At 39.2% G+C, this 22293-nt stretch overlaps 1 protein-coding gene across 1 annotated transcript in view; it reads right to left on the bottom strand.

The window, feature by feature from the left end:
* Window positions 1-1452: 1452 nt before the first annotated feature.
* Window positions 1453-22293, bottom strand: part of SRPX (sushi repeat containing protein X-linked) — a gene marked incomplete at both ends in the record, with an annotated part of 76060 nt that continues 55219 nt past the window's right edge. The window contains 6 exons of the mRNA XM_080718519.1: window positions 1453-1636; window positions 7614-7735; window positions 10285-10418; window positions 13152-13331; window positions 14058-14179; window positions 18562-18688. Coding sequence (XP_080574645.1) covers window positions 1453-1636; window positions 7614-7735; window positions 10285-10418; window positions 13152-13331; window positions 14058-14179; window positions 18562-18688 — 869 coding nt within the window. The remainder of the gene's footprint in view (window positions 1637-7613; window positions 7736-10284; window positions 10419-13151; window positions 13332-14057; window positions 14180-18561; window positions 18689-22293) is intronic.

Here is a 22293-nt window from a genome sequence, read left to right on the forward strand (position 1 = left end):
TCCATCCCATCAACACTGTATAAGAGTTCCTATTTCACAACATCTTTCCCAGCATTTATTGTTGCTTGTATTCTTGATGATTTCTGCCTTGATTTCTAAAATACTTAGTCTAAGCTGCCTGTCTTGGACTTACCAACTCTTCAGCAGTACTTACCCATCAGAACTGCACAGGCTGTCAGATTACAGAATAACAGGAACCACTGAGGCTACTCTATCCAAAACAAAAACTATTATACCTTTGAGAACGTCTATTGCTTTTCTATCCTAATTTCTAACCTCCTAATTGTTTGTATGTTTGTTTATTATGGTACTTGGGGTTGAACCCAATGGACATTTTACCTCTTAGCTACATCCCAGTCCTATTTTTATTTTTTAATTTTGAAACAAGGTCTTAGTGAATTGTGAAGAGCCTTGCTATGTTGCTAAGGCTAGCCTTGGACCTGTGATCCTCCTGTATCAGCCTCCCAAGTACTGTGACAAGCATGCATCATCACAGCCAGCTCTAATTGTTTTTATAGAGATAACAAACAAGTGTCTTACCTCTGACCTTTCTCAATGCTATGCAGAGTGCTGCTCGTGACTAGATATGGAGCTTGCATAACAATATAACTCAATGTGCTATTTCCTTCACTGAAAAATCTTGCTATTTAAAAAATAATAGCTGAACTAAATAATGTTTTTATTTACATTGCTGATTAAAATTCTTGGGCAAACTCCTTATCTCTTTGGGAGCTCTAAAGTATCCAGGGACCAGAAATCAATAGGAAGATCACACTATGAGGAGCACTGTGTTGAAAATCTTAGAACACAGTACCTTCACAAGTTCACCTTCTACATTGCTGCAAAATGTAGAGAAATAAGAGCATTTCTTCCTATTCTCTGTCTTATATATAGCAGAATGAGACATAATTAACTTTCGTTTCTGGCTTGTTACTTTCATTGCCTACTCTGCCACGTGAGAGCTCTGTTCAGTTGAGTTCCTGACATGACTACATATTCCTGTTCCTAAAATATCATAAAGAATCACAGTCCTAAAACCACTGAAAAAGTATGGCTGATGCTCAGTCAACAAAATGAATTGTAATAAATTTGCTCCAAAACATTTTATTAAGAAAGTTTTATGTGGACAACAAAATAGAAGAAAGATATGTGTTACACTGGATAACATGTTGAAAGCATGTGTATGATCATAGTTTATAATTTTTCTACAATGTTAACTAGTCAAGATGGAATAAGGAAAGTTAGACTGAGTAAATATATTCATATATTTGAAACATTTCAAAGTAAAAAAGTGAGCATTGTGCCAATTTTTAAGGGCGAGGAAAGCTCATAATAAAATAGACTTTTAAAATTACAAATAAAATCTGTACATCAAGGATATTATTAAGGCCTTCTTATGTGCATGGCACCATGTAGAAAGAAAAGAGGCACCAGTGAGAAAGAAACATCACATCAGGTGTTACAGGTCTGGCCCATTTCAGCTTGCAGAACCATCTCCTCTTTTCTCAGAGGGAAAGTATCGATCAGATTGAAAAGGGCCACAGGTGTCACCAGGGAGATGTAGCGTTCCTTGTCCATTCCATGCTTATCCACTAGCACCATACTGAAGGAGTAGAGTGGGATTCGCAGCAACAGCCTGGGGAAAAGAGAAAAGAGAAGGTGAGGTCAAACCCCCAACTCCCAAGAGTTCTGGTGAGCCCTGTGGTGACACCACCTGGAGAGAAAGTCTTGCTATCATGAAGGACCTGAACTATCTTTTTTATTCAAAGTATGGTCCCCCTCCCCGCTGGACTAGCAGCATCACATGGGAAATTGTTCAAAAAGGAGATTCTCACATCTTAACCCAAACCTGCCAAATGAAATTGTATTGTTGGAAAGATGCCCAAATAATTGGTATACACATGAAAGGTTCTGCTTCAGATTATGGTCAGGAGGACTTCAGGCCTGCAATGAGGCTCTGTGTCAATAGATATTTCAAGTCATATAAAACAAGGTTAACAGATTTGGGGGTACATTAAATTGGAGAGAATATAAGTTTTTAGACTAGTTTTGATAACCTTATATACACTAGGGCTGTATGTATCAGTGGTTGTCAACAGGGATGATTTTCATCCCCCCAAGAGATATTTAGCCACCTATAGACACATTTTTGTTCATTACAATGGGAAGTATAGATGCTAGTGATATCTAGTGGGTAGATGTCAGAAATGCTGCTAAACATCTACAATGCATGAGAGAGCTTCCATGACTAACAAATCCAGCCCATATATGGAAAGGATCAAAGCTGAGAAACCCTGATCTAGATAAAATTGAATGAAATAATTTTCCATACATTTTATTATGTCCTATTCAGTGGCCACCTCAGGAGAGCATACTTAGAAGGAACTAAGCTTAGTTTTCATCCCAGGTATTCTGACTTTGTTAATTATAATTTGTACCCCAAGTAATTCCAAAAAACTAATTTGACATAGTTTCATACGTCTGGGGTTCTTTCCACTCTACTATGCAAGAATTTAATTTGTGTAGATGTTTTATATCAATACCAACATGTTCAGATAAGAAAAGTCAGAGAAATAAAAATTATTTCATTGAACCCAATAAGATAATGAACCCACTTTGTCACGTGTGTGTGTGTGTGTGTGTGTGTGTGTGTGTGTGTGTGTTTTCAGTTGAGACATCTTGAGATTTTGTGTGAGGCAGAATGTATGTTACCATCTGGAGTTAAAGAGAAACATGTTTCTCCTCATACAAATGGTTCAAAGTTGTTTTTTTTTTAAATAATTCCATAAAACACAAAATGACTGCACTTTTTCTGCCTTTTAAGAGGTTTTTCAAAGAAGAAAATGATAATTTATATTTTATTTCAGTGGGAAGCTAAATTGCTAATCCATTTCTAGTGGCTAGAAATAAATGAAAAATAACATCACACTGCCTCCACCAGGTGTCTTGTGGTGCTGAGAGCATGAGAGTATATGACTTAGTAGAGCATACTACTGATCCTAAATATGTTAATATAAACTGTGTGGATAAGTAAGGAACAGAAGAGTAAGGTGGGAATAGAGAGCTAAATTTCTCTGCATCTCTTTTTGAGGAAGGGGTGTACTGAGAATTGAACCCAGGGACATGCTACATCTGCATGCCCCTCGGCCCTATTTTATTTTTTATTTGGAAACCAGAGCCTAATTAAGTTGCAGAGGGCCTCATTAAGTTCCTGAGGCTGGCCTTAAACCTGCAATCCCCCTGCCTTAATCTCCCAAGTACTGGGATTATGGGTATGCGGCACCATGCCTGGCTTGCTCTGTGTCTTTAAACAGAGGGACAATAAGTTTTTGGGAGAAGACCTAACACATGGGGTTTCCAGGAAAATAGAAGTTCAGGAAATTAAGATCTTGAGGGAGAGAAGGGCCAAACACAGGGTTGGTTGGAGCCTGTGGGAAAGGGTGTCTAATGGGACATTAAAGCATTTGGTTTTGAGTGTTGATGAGGCTAGTATGAAACCACTCCCATGGCTACTATACACAGTTCTCACATAAGCCTCATGCTATGATTGACACTGAATATAAAAAGGGAAAACTGCTATGGGATGACATGAGTTGTGGGATCATCAGGGTAGCAACAGCTATAGGAACGCATCCCAGTGGGGCCAATAAACCCTGGAAGTCTCAGCAGTGGATGATCAGATACCTCACAGTTGGTAGGATGAGGGCTGGTGCCTGTAGGGTGTCTGAGTTACACAAATATCTGTCATCAGATTGTTAAGTTCTTCCTGGAAAACTTCCCAGGGCACTCTGGCAGACTGAAAGATTAATGTGAATATTAAAATCATGACTTGGTCCTTATCATCTTTGGGATTGGTAGAAAATCATGCTCTAGGGAGTATGAACTAGCCCATGTATCTAGATCAAAAGGAAATGAGGGCCAGAAAAAGACAGGTAGTACAACAGGTTTCCTGCTTCCACTTTCTGCTGATTCCCTTCAATAGTTGTGTCATGGTATCTAGCTATTTGAAAAAGAGTGTTCTAACTGGCCAAAGAAAAATTTAGGTTATGCAGGCATTGTTTCTCCTTCTCTTTTTTCCTGTTTTCCACTCTTCATATAACTCTAACTCATTACCTTTGCTCTGTGCTAGACCTGAAGCTGGAAATCAAAGGGCAAAAGAAGATAGCATCCATCTGCCAAGTTATTTGTGCCTCACTGATATATCTGATAAAGGAAGCATGTGGCCTGATATGGAATCCATTAAGAATGCATTTGAGTAAAAAAATAAAAAGAACATATCTGAGTGATGACCTCTGTTTTATGTTTATTTGAACTATCTTTTAGCTGACTCTCTTCTTAAAAGTTGCTTGGCAAAAAATTTCTATTTCAAAACTGACACAACCAAGTGTGGTGGCTCATACTTGTAATCACAGTACTTGAAAAGCTGAGACAGGAGGATTGAAAGTTCGCAACCAGCCTCAACAACTTAGAGAATCCCTCTGCTAAGAACTTAGTGAGACACTGCTTTAAAATAAAAAATAATATAGGGTTGGGGAGTGTATCTCAGAGGTAGAATGCCCATGGGTTCAATCCCCAGTACCAAACACACACACCCCTACACATATACAAACTGTGACACCTTTGGTAAAACACTAAACCAGCTGTTCTCATGGTATGGACCCCTGGGAACTTGCTAGAAATGCAAAATTTGGGGGCCGCACCCTAGCCTTACTAAATCTGAAACTGTGGGGGTAGAACCCAACAACATGGTTCAATGAGCCTCCCTCCCAGGGGATCTTATGCAGGCTTCAGTTTGAAAACTACTGCATAATTAATTTAAATGACTTACTCCTTACTTAAATCATTCTCATCCTAAAAAGTTTATAGCTTCAATATTCACAAACTAAATAATGGGATTTTTTCCCTTAAACCAGATTTTTCTGGTTCTCAAGTTTAAACAAACTTAAAATGATATCAAAATGTTATGAATGTATGTATTATGAATATATATATATGAATATATATGTATATACTATTCAGAGGAGACCATTTGGCAAATTCTGTAATAAGTTTCTAAAAAATTCATTGACACAGGAAATAACCAGGTAATTCTGAATAAGCAACAGCTTTACAAGGGCTACTTTGGTATGTTCATTATAGATTTTTAGATATCGGCTCAATCCTTTGTCTTGAGTTTTGAAGACTTCAACTCAAGGTATTAGTAATTATAAATACACTTAAAGGCCCTTCTCATACCCTGGAAATAGTAAGGTTGTTTCTATCACATTTAGAGTCATTTAATCCACCTTACTTAACACCAAGGAAGTGCCAGGAAGTATGTGATGCATTAAATAGCAAATTGGGGAAAACATCTGGTATTGACCTGAGTGTCACACTCTGGTGGTACTAGATGCAAATGCAGTAGGATAAAAATACACAAATTTGTGAATGTGCTCAACCTTCTCTCATTGTCATTCAACTAAAGAGAGCTCACACATTCTTTCCACCCTCCCACATCCCTAGATTGCTGAATTTTTGGCCTTGATAGTCATGGAACAGACACCTTTTGGTTGCAGAGAAGTATGAATCAAACCCAGAATGGGTCAAAGGCAGCTGGAAAATAGAGAAATAAGAGAAAGAAGCTATTAGATCCAACTATAGCATATTTTGTTAAGTGTATGTTTCTATTATAGTGTTATAGTGTTTACCAAATACCATTTCATTTTCCTCCTGAGAATATAGAACAATTGAATTTCCCAGCCTCCCTTGAAAGTTCAGTCGTAAACAAGTGACTTGTTATGGCAAATGTGCTAGAAGAGCAAGCAATGAGTGATACTCCGGGAGTGAGCCATAAGAGTGGGTATATGCTATAGTTTGGATGTTGAAAGTCTTCCAAAAGTCTATATGTTATAGGCTTGGTACCTTGGATGGCACTATTGAGAGGTGGTTGACCCTTTAAGAGGTGGGACCTAGTTTAAATCTCTTACGTCATTTGGAGGTATTCACTAGCAAAAGATTATGGGACAGTGGTCTCTTTCTCTCCCTGTGTCCTAGCTTTTTATATAAGCAGGTTTTTCTTCTATGTGTTCCCACTATGATATGTCACTCCCACCAAAATCCCAAAGAAATGGGGCCATCTGACCCCAGACTAGAATCTTCAGAATCATGAGCTAAATAAACATTTTTCTCTTTATAAGTTAATTGCCTCAGGTATTATGTTATAGTAAGATGAAGCTGACTAATATGGTGTGGTTTGTTTTTACTCTCCTTACCATTTTGCAAAATCCTGGAACTTTGTGTTCTGGAATTTGATCTACAAGATAATATAGCCATCTGGGACCCTGAAAGCCAGGGAGAGAACTGGGACCCTGATGTGGGGACAGTCAAAATGTGGTGAGCTCTCAACTTCCTCACCTCCTTCTGGTGAAGGCCACTGTTTTATGAAAAATAGCTTATCATGTTCTTGAGGGTGCCCTTTTGTCTTATGTAACTCTGTGCCCTGGCTAGTTGCCACTTTTGTTCTGAATTGTTATATAAACTGGACTGAAAGTCCAGTGCACAGACAAATGGGTGCATGGACACAGAGATATTTGGCTGTGCAGCTAGGCAGATATGTAAAAATCTCATGAGAAACTTACATATACTCAGTAGTCACCCCCTACCTCCCAGGTACTAGAGGCCTAGGCCTCATATTCTAGCCTGCTGCATTTGGAATAAAGGTATGTCTTATCCTCTGTCATCTCCTGCTTCTTCTTTAGACTGATCAGATCAAAATCACAACTTCTCAGCCTTAGTCAATTGTACAACACCTAAGAACAGAGATCTGTACTCTTCCCTGCAGGATGTGAGCGAAAAAGTTAGGCTGAAAAGGAAAATTTTAAGGATAATTAGAACTTTAGCCTAATTATCTACTTCACAGTGGTCAAGAAAAACAGAGATTTATTCTGAAATTACCCTTTGGCTGTTGAATACTGCTTCTTTAACATATTATTATTACTCAGTCTGAATACTATGACTCCAACTTTGTAAGTGTGATAAAAATCAAATATACTTGTAAAAAATAGTATGACTGGTGCTCTGGAATCATGGAAGAAAAAAAGGCCAAACCTGGAAAGGCTAACTGCATGTTTGCCCTTCTAAGAGCAAAGATTGCTTAGCTCCCTTTTTTTCAAATCTGCCTCCTCAACCCAATACACACACACACACACACACACACACACACACACACACACCCCAAAAATATTTGGGTGGTGAAGGAAAGAAGAGAACACTGGTAATTACTTACTGCATAATTTACTTGGCCAAGTAACAACATACCAATTAGTATGGTTATAATACTCCCAGAATAAAAGCAATTAAACCTTGAAGGTTGCCTGAACTCAATACCAAATAGAAAGAAATCAGGGAACCTGATAAAACACGAGTGCATTCAGAGAGGATCAAATTGAAGGGCAGCATGTACGAGGAAGGGGAGGAAGTGGGCTGGGAGCCGGAGGGAGGGGACTCACAAAGTATGGTGTGCATGTATGTCCCTATCACTCTGAACTTCATTATAGCATGAGATTACAATGCACCAATACAAACGTATTAAAAAGAGAACAAACAAAAAAATGAAGGGCAGAACTTCCCCCTACCTGAGCTGCAGAGCTAGGGCTGGAGGCATAATCTTTGTTCTTATCCTGCCGATGAGGGTTGGGAACACACCCACCAGCTCCACCACCGTGATGTGTCGAAGATCCAGACCACACTGTGCTTGCTGAAAGAGGGGAATCAACAGGGTATATATGAGTATGGCTAAGGAAAGGGACCTTTGTGTTAGACTGCAGACTGACAAACAATGGTCTGTTTGTGCAATATTATTTGCCCACTTCAAACTTCCCTGGAAACAGCTGAGAAATTGGATTAAGCTAGTGGCTATAAAAACTAAATACCTTCCGAGAGGGATCATTTAGAGATGGCTTGGCAAAGGGATTTTGGAAACCTAAGCAAAATGGCAGTCTATGGTATTTCCAAACAGGGTGAGACCTTGCATGAGTCAAATTTCCTAAAAAGCATCCAAGACCACCCCAGAAAATTCTAACATTTTGCAGGGAGAGAGAATATTTCCAGTGTCCCACTCTTTGCCCTTGTTTCCATCCTCCACATCTCCTGTCTTGTGCCTCCCCGCATCCAAACCCAGGGGAAAAATATATAAGGTTATAGACCTCTGATCTGGCCCTAGGCAATAGTCTTGGGAATATGACCCAATCAACCATATACCAAGAGGACTCACCAAGAGCATCAATGTCAATAAGAAACAAGAAATTAACATACAATGAATAAGATGAATCTGGATAAATAGAAAAATGTCCTAAATTATTGAGAATCAAAATGACTGTTGCCATAGTTCCACTAAAACATCCCTATATGGAGTGACAGAATTATTAGGAAAGTTAGAAATAATACTCTTCTATTATTCTAATTGAAATGCCTAAGCCAATAAACCCTTTCTTGAGGGCTTTGGTTTAAATGCAAATATTAAGTATGCTAGGAGAGAAAGACATATATAAAAACATCTTGATTGAAAATATTAGATCCAAGCTAGACATGGTGGTGCACACATCTAATCCCAGTACTTGGGAGGCTGAGACTGAGATGTGGAGGCTGAGAAAGGCGGGTCTCAGATTCAAGGTCAGGCTCAGCAACTTAGTGAGACTGTTTAAAATAAATAAAAAGGGCTTGTGGTGTAGCTTGGAAGTAAAATGCTCCCTTGACTCAGTCCCCAGTACTAAGAAAAAACCACACCAAAATATTAGATCCAATTAGTTGCTTCAGAATTTATCCAGTATCTGAAATGAATAGGGATAGACAAGGGTAAAGGGTAGCAAATATTTTCTGCAATGAGAGAGTAATTATTTTAGGCTTCTAGAGGCCATATGGCCTCTATCTTAAGAATTCAAAACTCTGTCATTATAGTGCAAAATCAGTCATAAGCAATGCACAAATGAATTGATGTGACTGAATGCAATAAGATTTAATTCACAAAAACTAATAAGGGGCCAAATTTGGCCTATGGGCTATAGTTTGATGTTGTAGAGGAAAAACAAGTTGTTTGGCTTATTCTGTTTCCTATGGAATTAGAAGAGGCCATGGAATGTATGATCATGAAACAGGTCATAATGCCAATACCCCACAAAATAGAGAAGTGTAAGCTTGTGTTTCACTAAGAGTAAGCCCCTAACTGAGACAAAGAAGTGCAGGGAGAGGTAAGGTAGCAGGACTAAGAATAGAAATGCAATAAAGTTAGTCCTTATCAAATGAGCACAAAAATGTTTCATATGGCTCTTCAGAGCTCATGGGCAGTCCATCAAGTACATAGAATAGTGAATAAAAACTTATTAATTTTATTAATCCCATCATGAATGACAAGTTGTAGCTTTGATTATACCAAGATTATTCTAAACACTCAGTTCTAGTTGCAGTAACAAGTGAAATATTCTCAAAAAATACATGAAGCACCACTGTGTCCATGACATAGCTTATATCCTGTTTCTTTACCATTTTGTCAGAATGGTCATTCTTACCACAATCCAGCCTCATGTTGAACATCTATCATCTTCTTCTTTGTTCCTTATAGGTTCTAGCCCAACACACCTACTCCAAGTCCAAGATTCTGGTTATTTCATGTAGTACCCACAAAATTCAAACAACTCAGAGAAACATATTTCCTGAATATAGGTTCTTGAAAGTTTATAATACTTATATATCACTTGGGCACCTTATTAAAATATAACTTCTGATACAGTATGACTGAGGTGAGGTCTGAGACTTTGTCTTTCCAATAACCTCCCAGGTGGTTCATAGATCACATGTTGTCAATCACTCTTCTGAGAAACTATGTCACTCTCTGAGAAGCTTTGAGAATTGTTGAAATTCCTTGGGGAAGGATGTAGAGCTTAAGGTCTCCTGGACTTCCCTAATCTCCTGGACCAGCTTTCTGGGCAGATGCTAATTGACTGCCTTTGGCTGAAGCATATCCTATATAGATTCAACAAGAACAATTGTTCCAAGGCCTGGACAGTATGTCAATTAAGCTTATTAGTGAAAACAGACAAACCTCATTAGTTGGAAAGCAATTGGGTTAGCTCGGGAGAGTCAATGTTAATCAGGTTATGTTCCAGCACCAGAGATGAATGGGTTGCTCTAAAGCACTGGCTCCTGAAACTCACTCTAAATGGACTAGGCAGTGAACCTTGTCTTTTCTTTTAGTGAAATTTCTGGGCTTTTCCTGCTAGGACCTCCTTCTCACCTTCCTCAAAGACTCACCTGAAGCATCCCCAGTTGTAGCCGGTAGAGGAGGTTTCGGGCTGTGGGTGTGGACACAATGAGAAGTCTTCTTTTCTCATAAAACTGATCCAGAAGTGCAGCAGCTGTTCGGACGCCCACATTGACATTCATGGCTATAAAGAGAAATGACCACATGGGTCAGAAATATTATGTGTGTTTTTGCTTGACATAGCCAAGGGTAATACAGTCACATGTGTAAGAAGAAGACCCGGAGATAAGGATTCAAGTATAAGTTTACCTGGAAGGTGATCCCAAGAAGTACAAGTGAAGAAATGGGAAAATGCATTAGTTTCCTTTTGCTGCTATAACAAATTACCTTAAACTTAGTGGCTTAATATAACACAATTCCATTCTCTTCAGTACTAGAGGTTAGAAATTTGAAATGGGTTTCACTCGGCTAAAATCAAGGTGAGTGGTCAGCAGGTTGTTGTGTTCTAGGGGAGAATATGTTTCCTTGTCTTTTTCAAAATTTAGAGGCCACCTTTCCTTGGTTCATGGTCCCTTCCTGCATCTGCAAAGGCGATAGTGTGGTATTTTCAATTCTGTCTACCCTCTGCCTTCTCTTTCATCATCTCTCTATGACCTTTTCAGCAGTTTTGGCTGCCTTACAAGAGGACCCTTGCAATGGACCCAAGATACTATTCTCACTTCAAAATCTGTAACTAAATCACACCTGCCCTATTCCTTTTTCCATGTAAGATCATATATTCACAACTTCGGGGGATTATGATGTAGATAACTTGAAGGAACGTTATTCAGGCTACTTCAGGAAATGGGACAGGGAAGGAAAGAAAGCAATACAGAGCAGGTTACCAAGCAAATTATTTCTGTAGGTATCCGGAGTTCAATCCCACTGGGTGACTCTGAAAGGCAGTGCATTGCAGACTTCAGAGTTATCTCACTAGAGGAAATGAAATAACTGATGCATTTATACATCAACTACTCTATCATTGTTTCTTGGCTGCTTCAGGGAGGCACAAATTCTCTGTCACTTCCAGGTGGACTTTGTGCATGAGCACATAATGCTCTCACAGTCAAGATAAAGCCCTGACAGAGAGAGATAGACAGCCGCAGTAAGTAGCTTGTGAACATACATGGGAATGTCAGAGGTATATGGGCCAAGTACTACAGTGCCTGCTGGGAAAAAGAATATGGCGAGGCAGAAGAGTGAAAGGATAAGCAATATTTTTCATGGCTTTGGAATAGCTCAGAATCCCTGAAGTCTGACTCTTTGGTACAAGAGAGACATAGAAATATGGCACACAAAGAGACCCATAGCAAGCAACGTGAGCATAGAGGACATGAGACAAGACTGATTAATAATAGGTCTGCCATTTAAGCAAATAAATGGTGCCCAATCTCAAGCTGATTGTCCATCCAGGATTAATTAAGAATGCCTAACATATAAGTCAGCAAATAAGTCTGGCCCTGGAGAAGAAATAATACAAGAAAAACAAGGAAATTTCATGTATGGTTTATAATCTTGATACTCATATCTCAGCTGAAGATTTTTGCATTATTTGTTAATTTCCACATGCATTCATTCAGCCATCATACAGTGAGTGCCTGCAATGTGCAAACCTCCGTGCCAGGCATTAGCTTATTTTACTAAGTGATAAAGAGTTCTTACTCCGTCCTCCCCTCAGGGGCTCAGAGTCTACCACAGCCATGGCCAATAGAAATATAATGGAAACCATAATGTCATTTTAAATTTCCTGGTAGTCTCATTACAAATTACAAAGAAATAAGTGAAAATAACTTTATGGTATATTTATATTTTTGTTAAACCCAGTATATCCAGAATACTTAATTTCAACAGGTACCTGATTAAAAAAAAGTAGGGATACTTAATACTGTTTTTGTACTAAAATTTTGAAATCAGTATGTTTTTCACATTCATAACACATTATAATTCAGATTAGCCTTATTTCAAGGGCTTAATAGATACATATGGCTAGTAGCTACCATATTGGACCACACAGGCCTATTAACTCATTAGATGTCATATGCCAGGCTTTAATGTCAGCATGATGGGCATGATGTTGGAGGACAAATATGTTCTTTCTACCTTAATGTACAAAACTGAAGAGCCTTGGGCACTTAGTTGATGGTGTATACATCTCCCATCTGACTCTGGAGAGCTGGGATTAAAGAAAGTGGGTAAAGATGAAAAGGTACCAAAGAAATGAGAAAAAAAGAGAAGTACATAAACACAGAGATATGTCTAGAGTTTTCTAGGTAGTCCAGATTTCATGCTATTATTTTTATCCAGCCAGTAAGAGTAGCTGACATGTATTGAGGGCTTACCCTGTGCCAGGCACTGCTTTATTCTACTTTTCAATAGATGACCTCATTTAATCCCTTTCAACAAAAGAACTAGGTGAGGCACTGTTTTCCTTATTTTAAAAAGTGGGAAAAAATCTAAATGCTCAAGTTCTCCGTGAATTTAAGTCAGTGCAGCCACACAGGCTTTATATTGTACATACACAAGAGCATTCTGGCTTTGTAAACAAGATCCCCACATTTGTGGAAGAGAGGAACAAGGATAACTAGGGCAGATTCTGCTGCTTCATCATGTCACCAAAGGCTGGTCCTAGGTTCCCACATCCAGCTTCTTCCTTAAAAGACATAAAAAGAAAACCAGAGGACAAGCAGCAGCAAAAGAGAAGGACAGGTGAGATGAGTTGTAGCAAGAATTTAGGGAATATATTCACCTACTCAGATCCAAAGGGCAGTGAGGAACTTTACAAAGTACATAGAATGAAACCCTCTTTTCCTTCACTGGAATCTACAATAAAGAGGTCTTCAAATTCTTTTGCTCTCTGGAGAGAAGGCTGCACACATACCTGCACAGGTGGGCTCCGTGCCAGACCAAGCCAGGTTGGATTGACACACTCGGGCAGGGCTACCTTGGAGCTCATAGCCGCCAATACAAGAGAACTCACATGTGGCTCCATAATTGTCACCATCACTAGAACACTTCATGTAACCATTCTCTGGAGCATTGAGTTTGCCACATCTTCTCACTGTAAGGACACAAGCCCAGAGGAGTGTCAGTGCTAAATCACCCTTCCATAGGGTAATCGGGGAACATGAGGACTCGGAGACCCCAGCTTTGCAATGAGGCCTCCACATTGGCCCATGAAATGAGTGAGGAGCAGGGAGAGCTATTTGGTCAGTGAGTGCGTCTTGGACTGGTCACCATCCATACCAATGACACTGAAATCAATCAGTTTAGCTCCTTGTGTTATAGATGAGAAGGCTAATCCCAGAAGGGCAAATACAATTAGTAATTAGCTAATTGTTTATGAGGCATTAAAAAAACTTTTTTTGTTTAGACAAAAAGAAACATGATCTCCTAGTAGTCCAAACTAGGAGACTCCTAACCACCCTAACTAGAAGCACTTGCGGGCTTTAGCTAGTCACTCATCCCCAGGAATAAAAAAGTTATCAAGAAATATTATGCTGGAGCAGCCAACTATGAAATCATGTCATTCTAGTCCCATGGAATTTCTTAAATAATCCACCAGTACTAAACCATAGCAGTGAAATCCAGGCATTAGGATGGGACACTTCCCCCAGCTTCATCAGAGGCAAATTCGAATTCAAAACTGCCAAGTATCCGTGCTCTGGTGGGCACTCAGGGAGTTCATGCTTGAGGTCCTGCTTCCCTTTTTCCGTTGCTTTTCTATAGAGAGGAGAAAGGCCCGTAGACTGCGCCACTGCAGCCTCTCCATCAGTAGTACTCTTACCTCTTACTTTAACTCGAAATTTGCATGTGCCCTTGTTCTCAGCTCTGTCATAGACTGTGTATTGGATCTTGTGGTCCCCTTCTGGAAAATTTGAACCTGGAGGGAGGCCTTTTAGAATAACACTGAGAAAAGAAAAACACAAACACCAAAGATGATCCTTATGGCCCTAGAATGCATTTGTTGAAGCCTCACTTTGCATAATGGGATCATTCAGGATCCATTTTAACCAGAGCAAAGATTTCTTAGCCAGGCCTGGTGGCACACACCTGTACTTGGAAATACTAGGCCGAGACAGAATGTTAATGAGTTTTAGTCTCAGCTAGTGAAAACAATAAGATTTCTTGTTTTTTTTTTCGTTTTTGTTTTGTGTAGTGTGTGTGGGAGTACCAAGGAGAGAACCCAGGAACATTCTACCTCTGAGCTCCACTTTCAGCCAGATTTTTTATTCCTTATTTTGAAACAGGGTCTCACTAAGTTACAGAGAGCCTTACAAGTTACTGAGGCTGGCAACAAACCTGCGATCTTCCTGTTTCAGCCTCCCCAAGTACTAGGATTACAAGTGTGCACCACCAAGCCTAGCTTGTTTTGTTTTGTACTGGGAATTGAGCCCAGGGCCTCACACATGCTAAGCAAATGTCCTATTACTGAGCTACATTTCCAACCATACAAGAAAGATTTATTGAAAAAGAAAATCTCCTGAGTTTTCCTTTGTTTCAAAATAGCAGTTTGGAACTTTAAAGTGGAAGTCCCCAACTATTGGAAAGTTTAGATTATTTTTCCTTGCTGGAAGGTACAACAGATGATGGGGACTCAAATCTTCCTCCAATTTCAATTCAAGGCAGACCTGAATTGCCTCCATGTTGGGAAGACAAGTGAACTTTTTTGTAAGGAAAATCATTTAAGCATATAGTCAAAGCAGTCATTGGCAATTTGAGCATGCAGGGGTCACTAGAACTTTCTTTGCTCTTTTTTATCTGGGCCAGTGGAGAACTTTCCAGAGCAAAAGGTAAAGTATCTGTTAGTCTTCGATTATCCTAATAATATAATAATAATAACAATAAATTTTCTTTGTACTTACACAAATCTTATGTATGTTATGCATGGTTCTAAGATATTTTACATATATTAGTTTATTAAATGCTCACAAAATCGCTCTTAGGTAGATAATAGTCATATTTCATAAATGAGGAAGTTGAGGCACCAAAAGATTAGAAAGCTTCCACAAGATCACATAGCTAAGGTGATTCCAGTACTTTTACTCTTAACTATGTGTTGAATAGACACCTCACAAGCATGCTTTTTGCATGTGTGCTTAAATAAATCCACAAAAATAAAAAAGAACACCAATAGGTACAATATAATAAAATGCCAGCTAATGTTTGTTTGTTGTTCAATATACAGATAATTTTCCTTCTTTCTACAGACTTTGAAATTATGATAATATTTGTTCATAATAGACCACTGAGAAAAGCCTTATACATAGGCAGGCAAGGTGACTTCTCTGTTTTGGGGGAAGAAAGGGATCACAGGAGAAATGCCAGAGAAGCAAGAAGCCAAGTAAAAGCTGAAAAGGGAATGAGACCGCCTTGTCTCAACTCTTCATTTTGTTCATGCGCCTTCCCTAGGGCAGCCTGCTCCAAGCTTACGTAGGCTCTGGGCTGTGGAAGACGGGAGGCAGACAGCTATGCTGAACAGAAGAGCATGGGGTTACTAAGGTGCTCTTTTAAAATGTCACATTTCTCATCATAATACACAGGTTACCCACAAAAATCCCAGGGTGAATATCTTTGCAAAACTTTTAGATAAATGGGGACATGTGGTGTCTTAATACTATGTGTTTATTATATAGGATTTCAACCACAAGCACAGTTGCAAAAATTTAAGAACCCACTATTTGCTGGGAACAGGGCTGGGCATCATTCTAGACCCTGAAGAGTCAAAGATCAATCCCCGATTATGTTAACTATGACTTACAATTTTTTTTTTGTGTGTGTGTGTGTATGCGTGTGTGCATGTACACATGTGTCGTGGATTACTTTTAACTCCTAATCATCTAAAGTTTCTCCTAAAGGATCTATGACAAGTGTACAAGACAAAAAACAAAAAAAGTTTAGACAGGGTCTTGCTGAGTCACCCAGTCTGGCCTCAAAATCTTGATCCCCTGCCTCAGCCTCCCAAGTAGCTGATATTTTAGGCATGTGCCACTATGCACAGCACATGCCTGTAATATCTTTATATTTAAAGATAATATCTTCATCTTTTAAAACTTTATCTTTGAGAAGTTATAATGAGAAACACAACTAATACTGTTACTTAAATTAGATGATGCACTAGGGGAAGATTATCAGTTTGTAGGAACAAAACGTCCTGCTAGGAGTGAGAGTCTTGACTCTTGGTAGATGTTTTGCTATTGTTGATAACTGTATAACAATGTCTTGCACAACCAAGATCAATAAGATTCTAGAAAGTGTCCCTGTTTTATGGTTCACTAGGGGATAAGTTGGAGGCATCATTTTTTCCATAAAAGGAAACTCTATTGGAAAGTCTGTTGGGCCATGAACTTTAATACGTAAATGTAAGAATGCTGACATGAAGTAGTGGCCTCCAGAGAACAAGCTTCCAGGGTACAGGCCCAAAGAGCAGATTAGAACAACACATGCTAAACTTCACCAAAAGGAACCACCCATTTCCTTATTTTTTTGTGGTACTGAGAGTTGAACTCAGGGATGTTCTCATTTGAACCACACTCTCAACCCTATTTTATTTATTTATTTATTTATTTATTTATTTATTTACTTACTGGTGCATTGTAGTCATACATCTTAATAAAGTACAAGATGGTAGAAGCATACATGCATATATCTATCACTCATTTAGCCCTTACCCAATTCCCATCCAGTTCCCTCCCACCTCCCTCCTTCTCATGTTTGGATTACTGATTGATTTTTGACAGATCTCACTAAGTTACTGAGGGCGTCACCAAGTTGATGAGGCTACTCTCAAACCTGTTATCGATCCTCCTGTCACAGCCTCCCAAGTAGTGGAATTATAGGCATGTGCCACCATACCCAGCTGAAACCACCTATCTCTTTCTTTCTTTCTTTCTTTCTTTCTTTCTTTCTTTCTTTCTTTCTTTCTTTCTTCTTTGGTGGTAGTGGGGGTATAGGCTATACTCCCAGACCTATTTCATATTTTATTTGGAAACAGGGTCTCACTAAGTTGCTGAGAGCCTCACTCAGTAGCTGAGGCTGGCTTAGAACCTGTGCGATCCTCCTGTCTCAGCCTTCCAAGAGCGGGGATTACAAGCATGTGTCACCATACCTGGTGAAACCACCCATTTCTAAAAGCATCTCAGAGGAGCATAAAATTATTAATGTAATGGGTTCTAAAGAATGGGGTTTAGATGAAAAAAAAGACAGGACACGTTTGCTTTATTTGTAAGTTTCTGCAATATTTGGTGTGGTCAAAGTTCAAATAATAATATAGCAATATGTAAATGTATTTTTACCAATATCCCAAACTCATTTGGAGAGGGAGGAAAAAGAAGCATGGTGGGATATGAAGGGAAATAAAGAAAAAGTTGTTTTAACATATGCATGTTTTAACATATAGAATTTTATTATGATGCATAATTGCAATGTATCAGTAAATTATAAAAATAAGATAAAATATTATTTACTTAAAAGTTTAAAATAAATTAAAATTAAATGCTCTGAAAGTAACAGGCACAGCTGAAAACAAATAAACAAACAAACAAACAAACAAAGGAGTAGAAGAGTTCTATACTGAACTGTACTCATAGAGACCAAATGGGAGGAAGAACCTGTCTAGGCCCCTAGCGGACACAGAAGGCTTTCCAGAGATAATGGCTTAATAAAGCCCTGGGACATGATTGGAGCTCTCTGGATAGACAATAGAAGTGTTTTTATTCAGCTGCATTCTTTCTTTTCCTTCTGTTTCTCTTCTTCTTTTCTCTGTCCCTTCTTACTTCCCTTCCTTTCTTCAATACATATTTACTGAGTATTCATTATGTTCCAGGCACCCTTCTGGCCTTTTAGGATATGACAATGACTATATTGTAGTGGAAATAGGCATTAAACAAATACATAAGAAAATATACAGTATGTGAGACGGAAATCAAAAGAAGGACGCTGAAAAGCTAAATAGACCAACATAGATAAACTCTGGGTCAAAAAATGTGTCACATAAAAGAGGAAACATGAGCTAGGAGGTAGTTCAGTACGAGAACACTTGAACACTTGCCTGGCATGCACAAAGCACTGAGTTCCATCCCCAATGCAGAGAGGGAGAGGGAGAGGGAGAGGGAGAGAGAGGGGGAGGGGGAGGGGGAAGGGGAGAGGGAGAGGGAGAGGGAGAGGGAGAGGGAGAGAGGGAGAGAGAAAGGAAAGAGAGGAGAGAGAGGGGAGAGGGGAGAGGGGAGAGAGGAGAGATAGAGGAGAGAGAGAGAGCGCACGCCTCATGCCAGCTGCCAGATTTCACATACTCAGTAAGAATGCCATCAGCTGTATCTCTTCCTTCTGGAGTCTCCCAGGTTACTCGAACCGTCAGCTTATTGGGTTCAGCAATGCGTTCCTTCACACTTGGACACTTGATTCTAGGAGGTTCCAAATCTGAATATATAACCAAAACAGTCTCACAGTCAAGAAATATCTTTCCAAATTCTTTGACATACTAAGACCTCTAGGTGTTCCCCATTTTCGAAGAGCTTGTTCACTCTCTGTATTTTTCTTCTCTCCTTCCATTGCCCTTTCTTTCCTGCTGAGTTTTGAGTATTGTTTGAGTACTCACATGCACAAAACTAAATCTGCAATCTTCTGGCCTTGCTAAGTGCTCTGTGGGATAATGCATTACTTACAGCTCCATCCTCTCCATACTTCCGAAGTCCACCTACTGACTTGGCAACACCACAGTTCCCCAGCTGAAGCTAGAGGTGTTCAGTGTTAGTGAATTTCTCCTACTACAAAGACAACATCATAGAATACTAGAGAAAGGGACCCAAGCTATCATCTACTTTGATTCAGCTCAAGGCAACATATCTTTCACAAGTGCCTACCTTACCAAGGTTTCATCCCAACTTCTAGGATCAGAGGCATATGAGTTCTTCCAACTTATCAAAGAGTTTACTGTCTATTAGAAGTGTTGTGTCACTGGGAAGTAAAAGTGAATACTACAGAGGTATAAAGGAGCCACCCAACTCTCATTTTACAGATGTGCAAACTAAAACTCAGAAAGCTTTAGGTGATTTACTTAATATTTCTGTAGATAGTGGCAGTGTGAATTATAACCCAAATCAGAGCACTCATCACTGGCCCAATCTACCTCTCCTCATGCTATGTCTAGTCCTATGATAGCTCCATATCTTAAAATAATCAATGGTCTTTCCGGGCACTCTCCCCTTCAACATCCACTGAACCACACCTGTGGTTTTGTGTTCTGAGAAGAAGTTTTACATTGGTTATGGCCCTCCAAAAGCCTCCCAAATTTCCCATACTAGTCTCTATCTGGTAGTTGAAGTTCTGTCCCCTCACACTCAAGAGGGCTAGATAAGGAGGACTAGAAAAAAATGAGATGTCAATTCTACACTGGGTTGTGTTTCCTCTTATAGCTAAAGTGAATCCACAAGAAGATATTCAGCCTTTGCAAATTATACTTGGTAATTCTGAACAGGTAGAAAATGTATTTAAAGAGAGCATAGAACATACAGCTTTCCATTGCTTTACATATCAACTGATAATTATCTAAATGCTATTACAGCCTGAATGAAAATTCAATGTCCTTTTAAAATTTTTTATTTCTGCATTGCAATTGTTTAAATGTCATTTTGATTCTGAATCACAGATATCTTTGAGAGTTAAATGAACCCATTAAAATTCTTTTTATACTTTATCCTGCATCTTTTCTAATAACTTCTCATTTTACTTAAGATAAGAAATCATGAATAATTTGTTAAACAACTATATTTTAGCTATCTAAATTCATCTTCATTCTATGTTGTGAGTCAATGGAGTATGAATTGATGGCCTTAACACACTAATCCTAAATTGGATAACTAACATTTTTTTTTTTTGGTAGTACTGGGGTTCCTGGAAGCCCTTCTACCTCCGGGCTACACTCCCATACCTATTTTTACATTTTTACTTGGAAACAGGGTCTCCTAAGCCAGCGCGCGGGGCTGGCTTCGAACCTGCGCGATCCTCCTGTCTCTGCCTCCCAAGCGCGGGGATTACAAGCGTGCGCCACCACGCCCGGCATGGATAACTAACATTTTGTTGAATCTAAGTCTCTACTAATCGTGACAGGCATCTCAATTACAAGAATATTAAAATATGAAAAACATGCCCCTTAGAACTAAGTATGTAAATGTTATGAAGAAATGTAAGATGGTTTAAATGCACTTGAGGTGTTTATATTCAGTTGCATAGTTTTTAAAGAAACAATCCAACATTTTACTGATAGGTGACAGAAAACATACTCTTATAATACAGATGAGCATCTCACAGATTTGGGTGAATCTGAAAGATGAGTATCAATGCCTGCCTCTTTCTGGTCAGATTATAACTAGCAACAGCTTTATAGAAAATATATTTAGAGAAAAATTAAAAGAAAAGGAGAGGGGTCAAGGAGAGGCTAGAGATCTCCATGTAGAATCATGCTGTGTTACCATACTTTCTTGGAGAGATATTGTCAGAGTGAAGACAGACTCAGTCTCTGTGTGAGGTAAACTAAACTTTTGGATGTTACACTGGAGTTTTGTCCTGTATAAACTATATGTACTGACAGTGTGAGTAAACACACTTCAAAGTAGGTTATCTGGGCAATGAGTCTCAGAGCTTTCCACCGCCAATTTATGTCTGGGCAGTGACATCAAGTTAAATTTGCCCTAGTTTTTCAAAAGTAGCAATATTCCAAACCAGAAATAAGAATAAATAAATCATTACACATAATAGCTAATATTTGCTGAATCCTTCCTATGTGCCCACTGCATGATAATCACTATCTCTGTGTCATTTCATTAAATGCTCACAACCATCCATTAGACTAAGCAGTATCTATTATCATTCCATTTATAGACTGGGAAATATTTCCTCTTTCTCTTTCTTTGTGACCTTGGATTTTAAGACACCACTACATATTTTAATAAGCCAAATGCTTCTGTGAGTCTGCTGGCTGTTGACCTGATGTTTCCTTCAAACCTTTGAACACATATTCTTTTGGGATTGCTTGCTAGAGCTTCCCCATAAATCCTTGAGGAGGAACAGCAGGACTCCATTTCTAATGCATCTTCAAGCAGCTGTCCTCTCTGCTGGTCAGAAGAACTGTGCTACAGACCTTGGCCTGTTATGCCCCAGCCATGGCCATCATAGCTTTTTATAAGTTATGGTAAAGTTGGGCATGGTGATGCATGATTGTGATTCCAGTATTTGAGAGGCTGAGACAAGAGGGTCACAGGTTCATGGCCAGCCTCAGCTACTTAGTGAAGTCTTCTACAGCACAGTGAGACCCTATTTCAAAATAAAGGATAAAATATAGGGCTGGAGTGTAGCTTGGAGGTAGAGTGCCTTTGGGTTCAATCCCACTATCACACACACACACAAAAAGTCGTGGTAAATTTCCATGAATGAAATTAAGAAAGTTATTATAGAAACCTTACTATCCCTTGATCTTGGGTGCCTGCAGTCAGTTATTGAAGGCTCAGTGAAAATCCTGGCCTTTGCTCTCTGCACACTCATTGACAACATCTAACAAACTATCTCTCTTCTCTGTGCTCCAGTTTCCTCTCTGCATATACAATACAGAAGCAACTACTGAAGTTTTAACTATTTTACTTGAGAAACCTTAACAGGTCCAAACAAGCAGGTGACAGAAATAAGGAAGGCATTGGAAAAGATAATGTCTCAGTCAACAACTAACAATAAAGCGTAAGAAAAGTGACTCCATGCTAGTTACACCCCTAGGTTCTTCAGAAGTCTGGTACCTTTGGCTTTCACTAACTTAGAAACCATCTGCCACCTAAAACAATACAATTTACTAGAGAGGCCATAGGGAGAGGATGAGAGAGATAGAGACAGACTCAGCCAGACTCCAGCCCAAATCCTCAACTAAGATACCAGATATGAGAGAAGCCATTTTGTATCTTCCAGCCATGGTTGCCTCAGCAATTACCAGGGACAGCAGAGATGAGCTACCCCAATGGAGCCCTGCCCAAATTTCCAAC

Source organism: Muscardinus avellanarius (assembly GCF_963383645.1).
Source record: "Muscardinus avellanarius genome assembly, chromosome: X".
In the NCBI taxonomy this organism is placed as follows: domain Eukaryota; kingdom Metazoa; phylum Chordata; class Mammalia; order Rodentia; family Gliridae; genus Muscardinus; species Muscardinus avellanarius.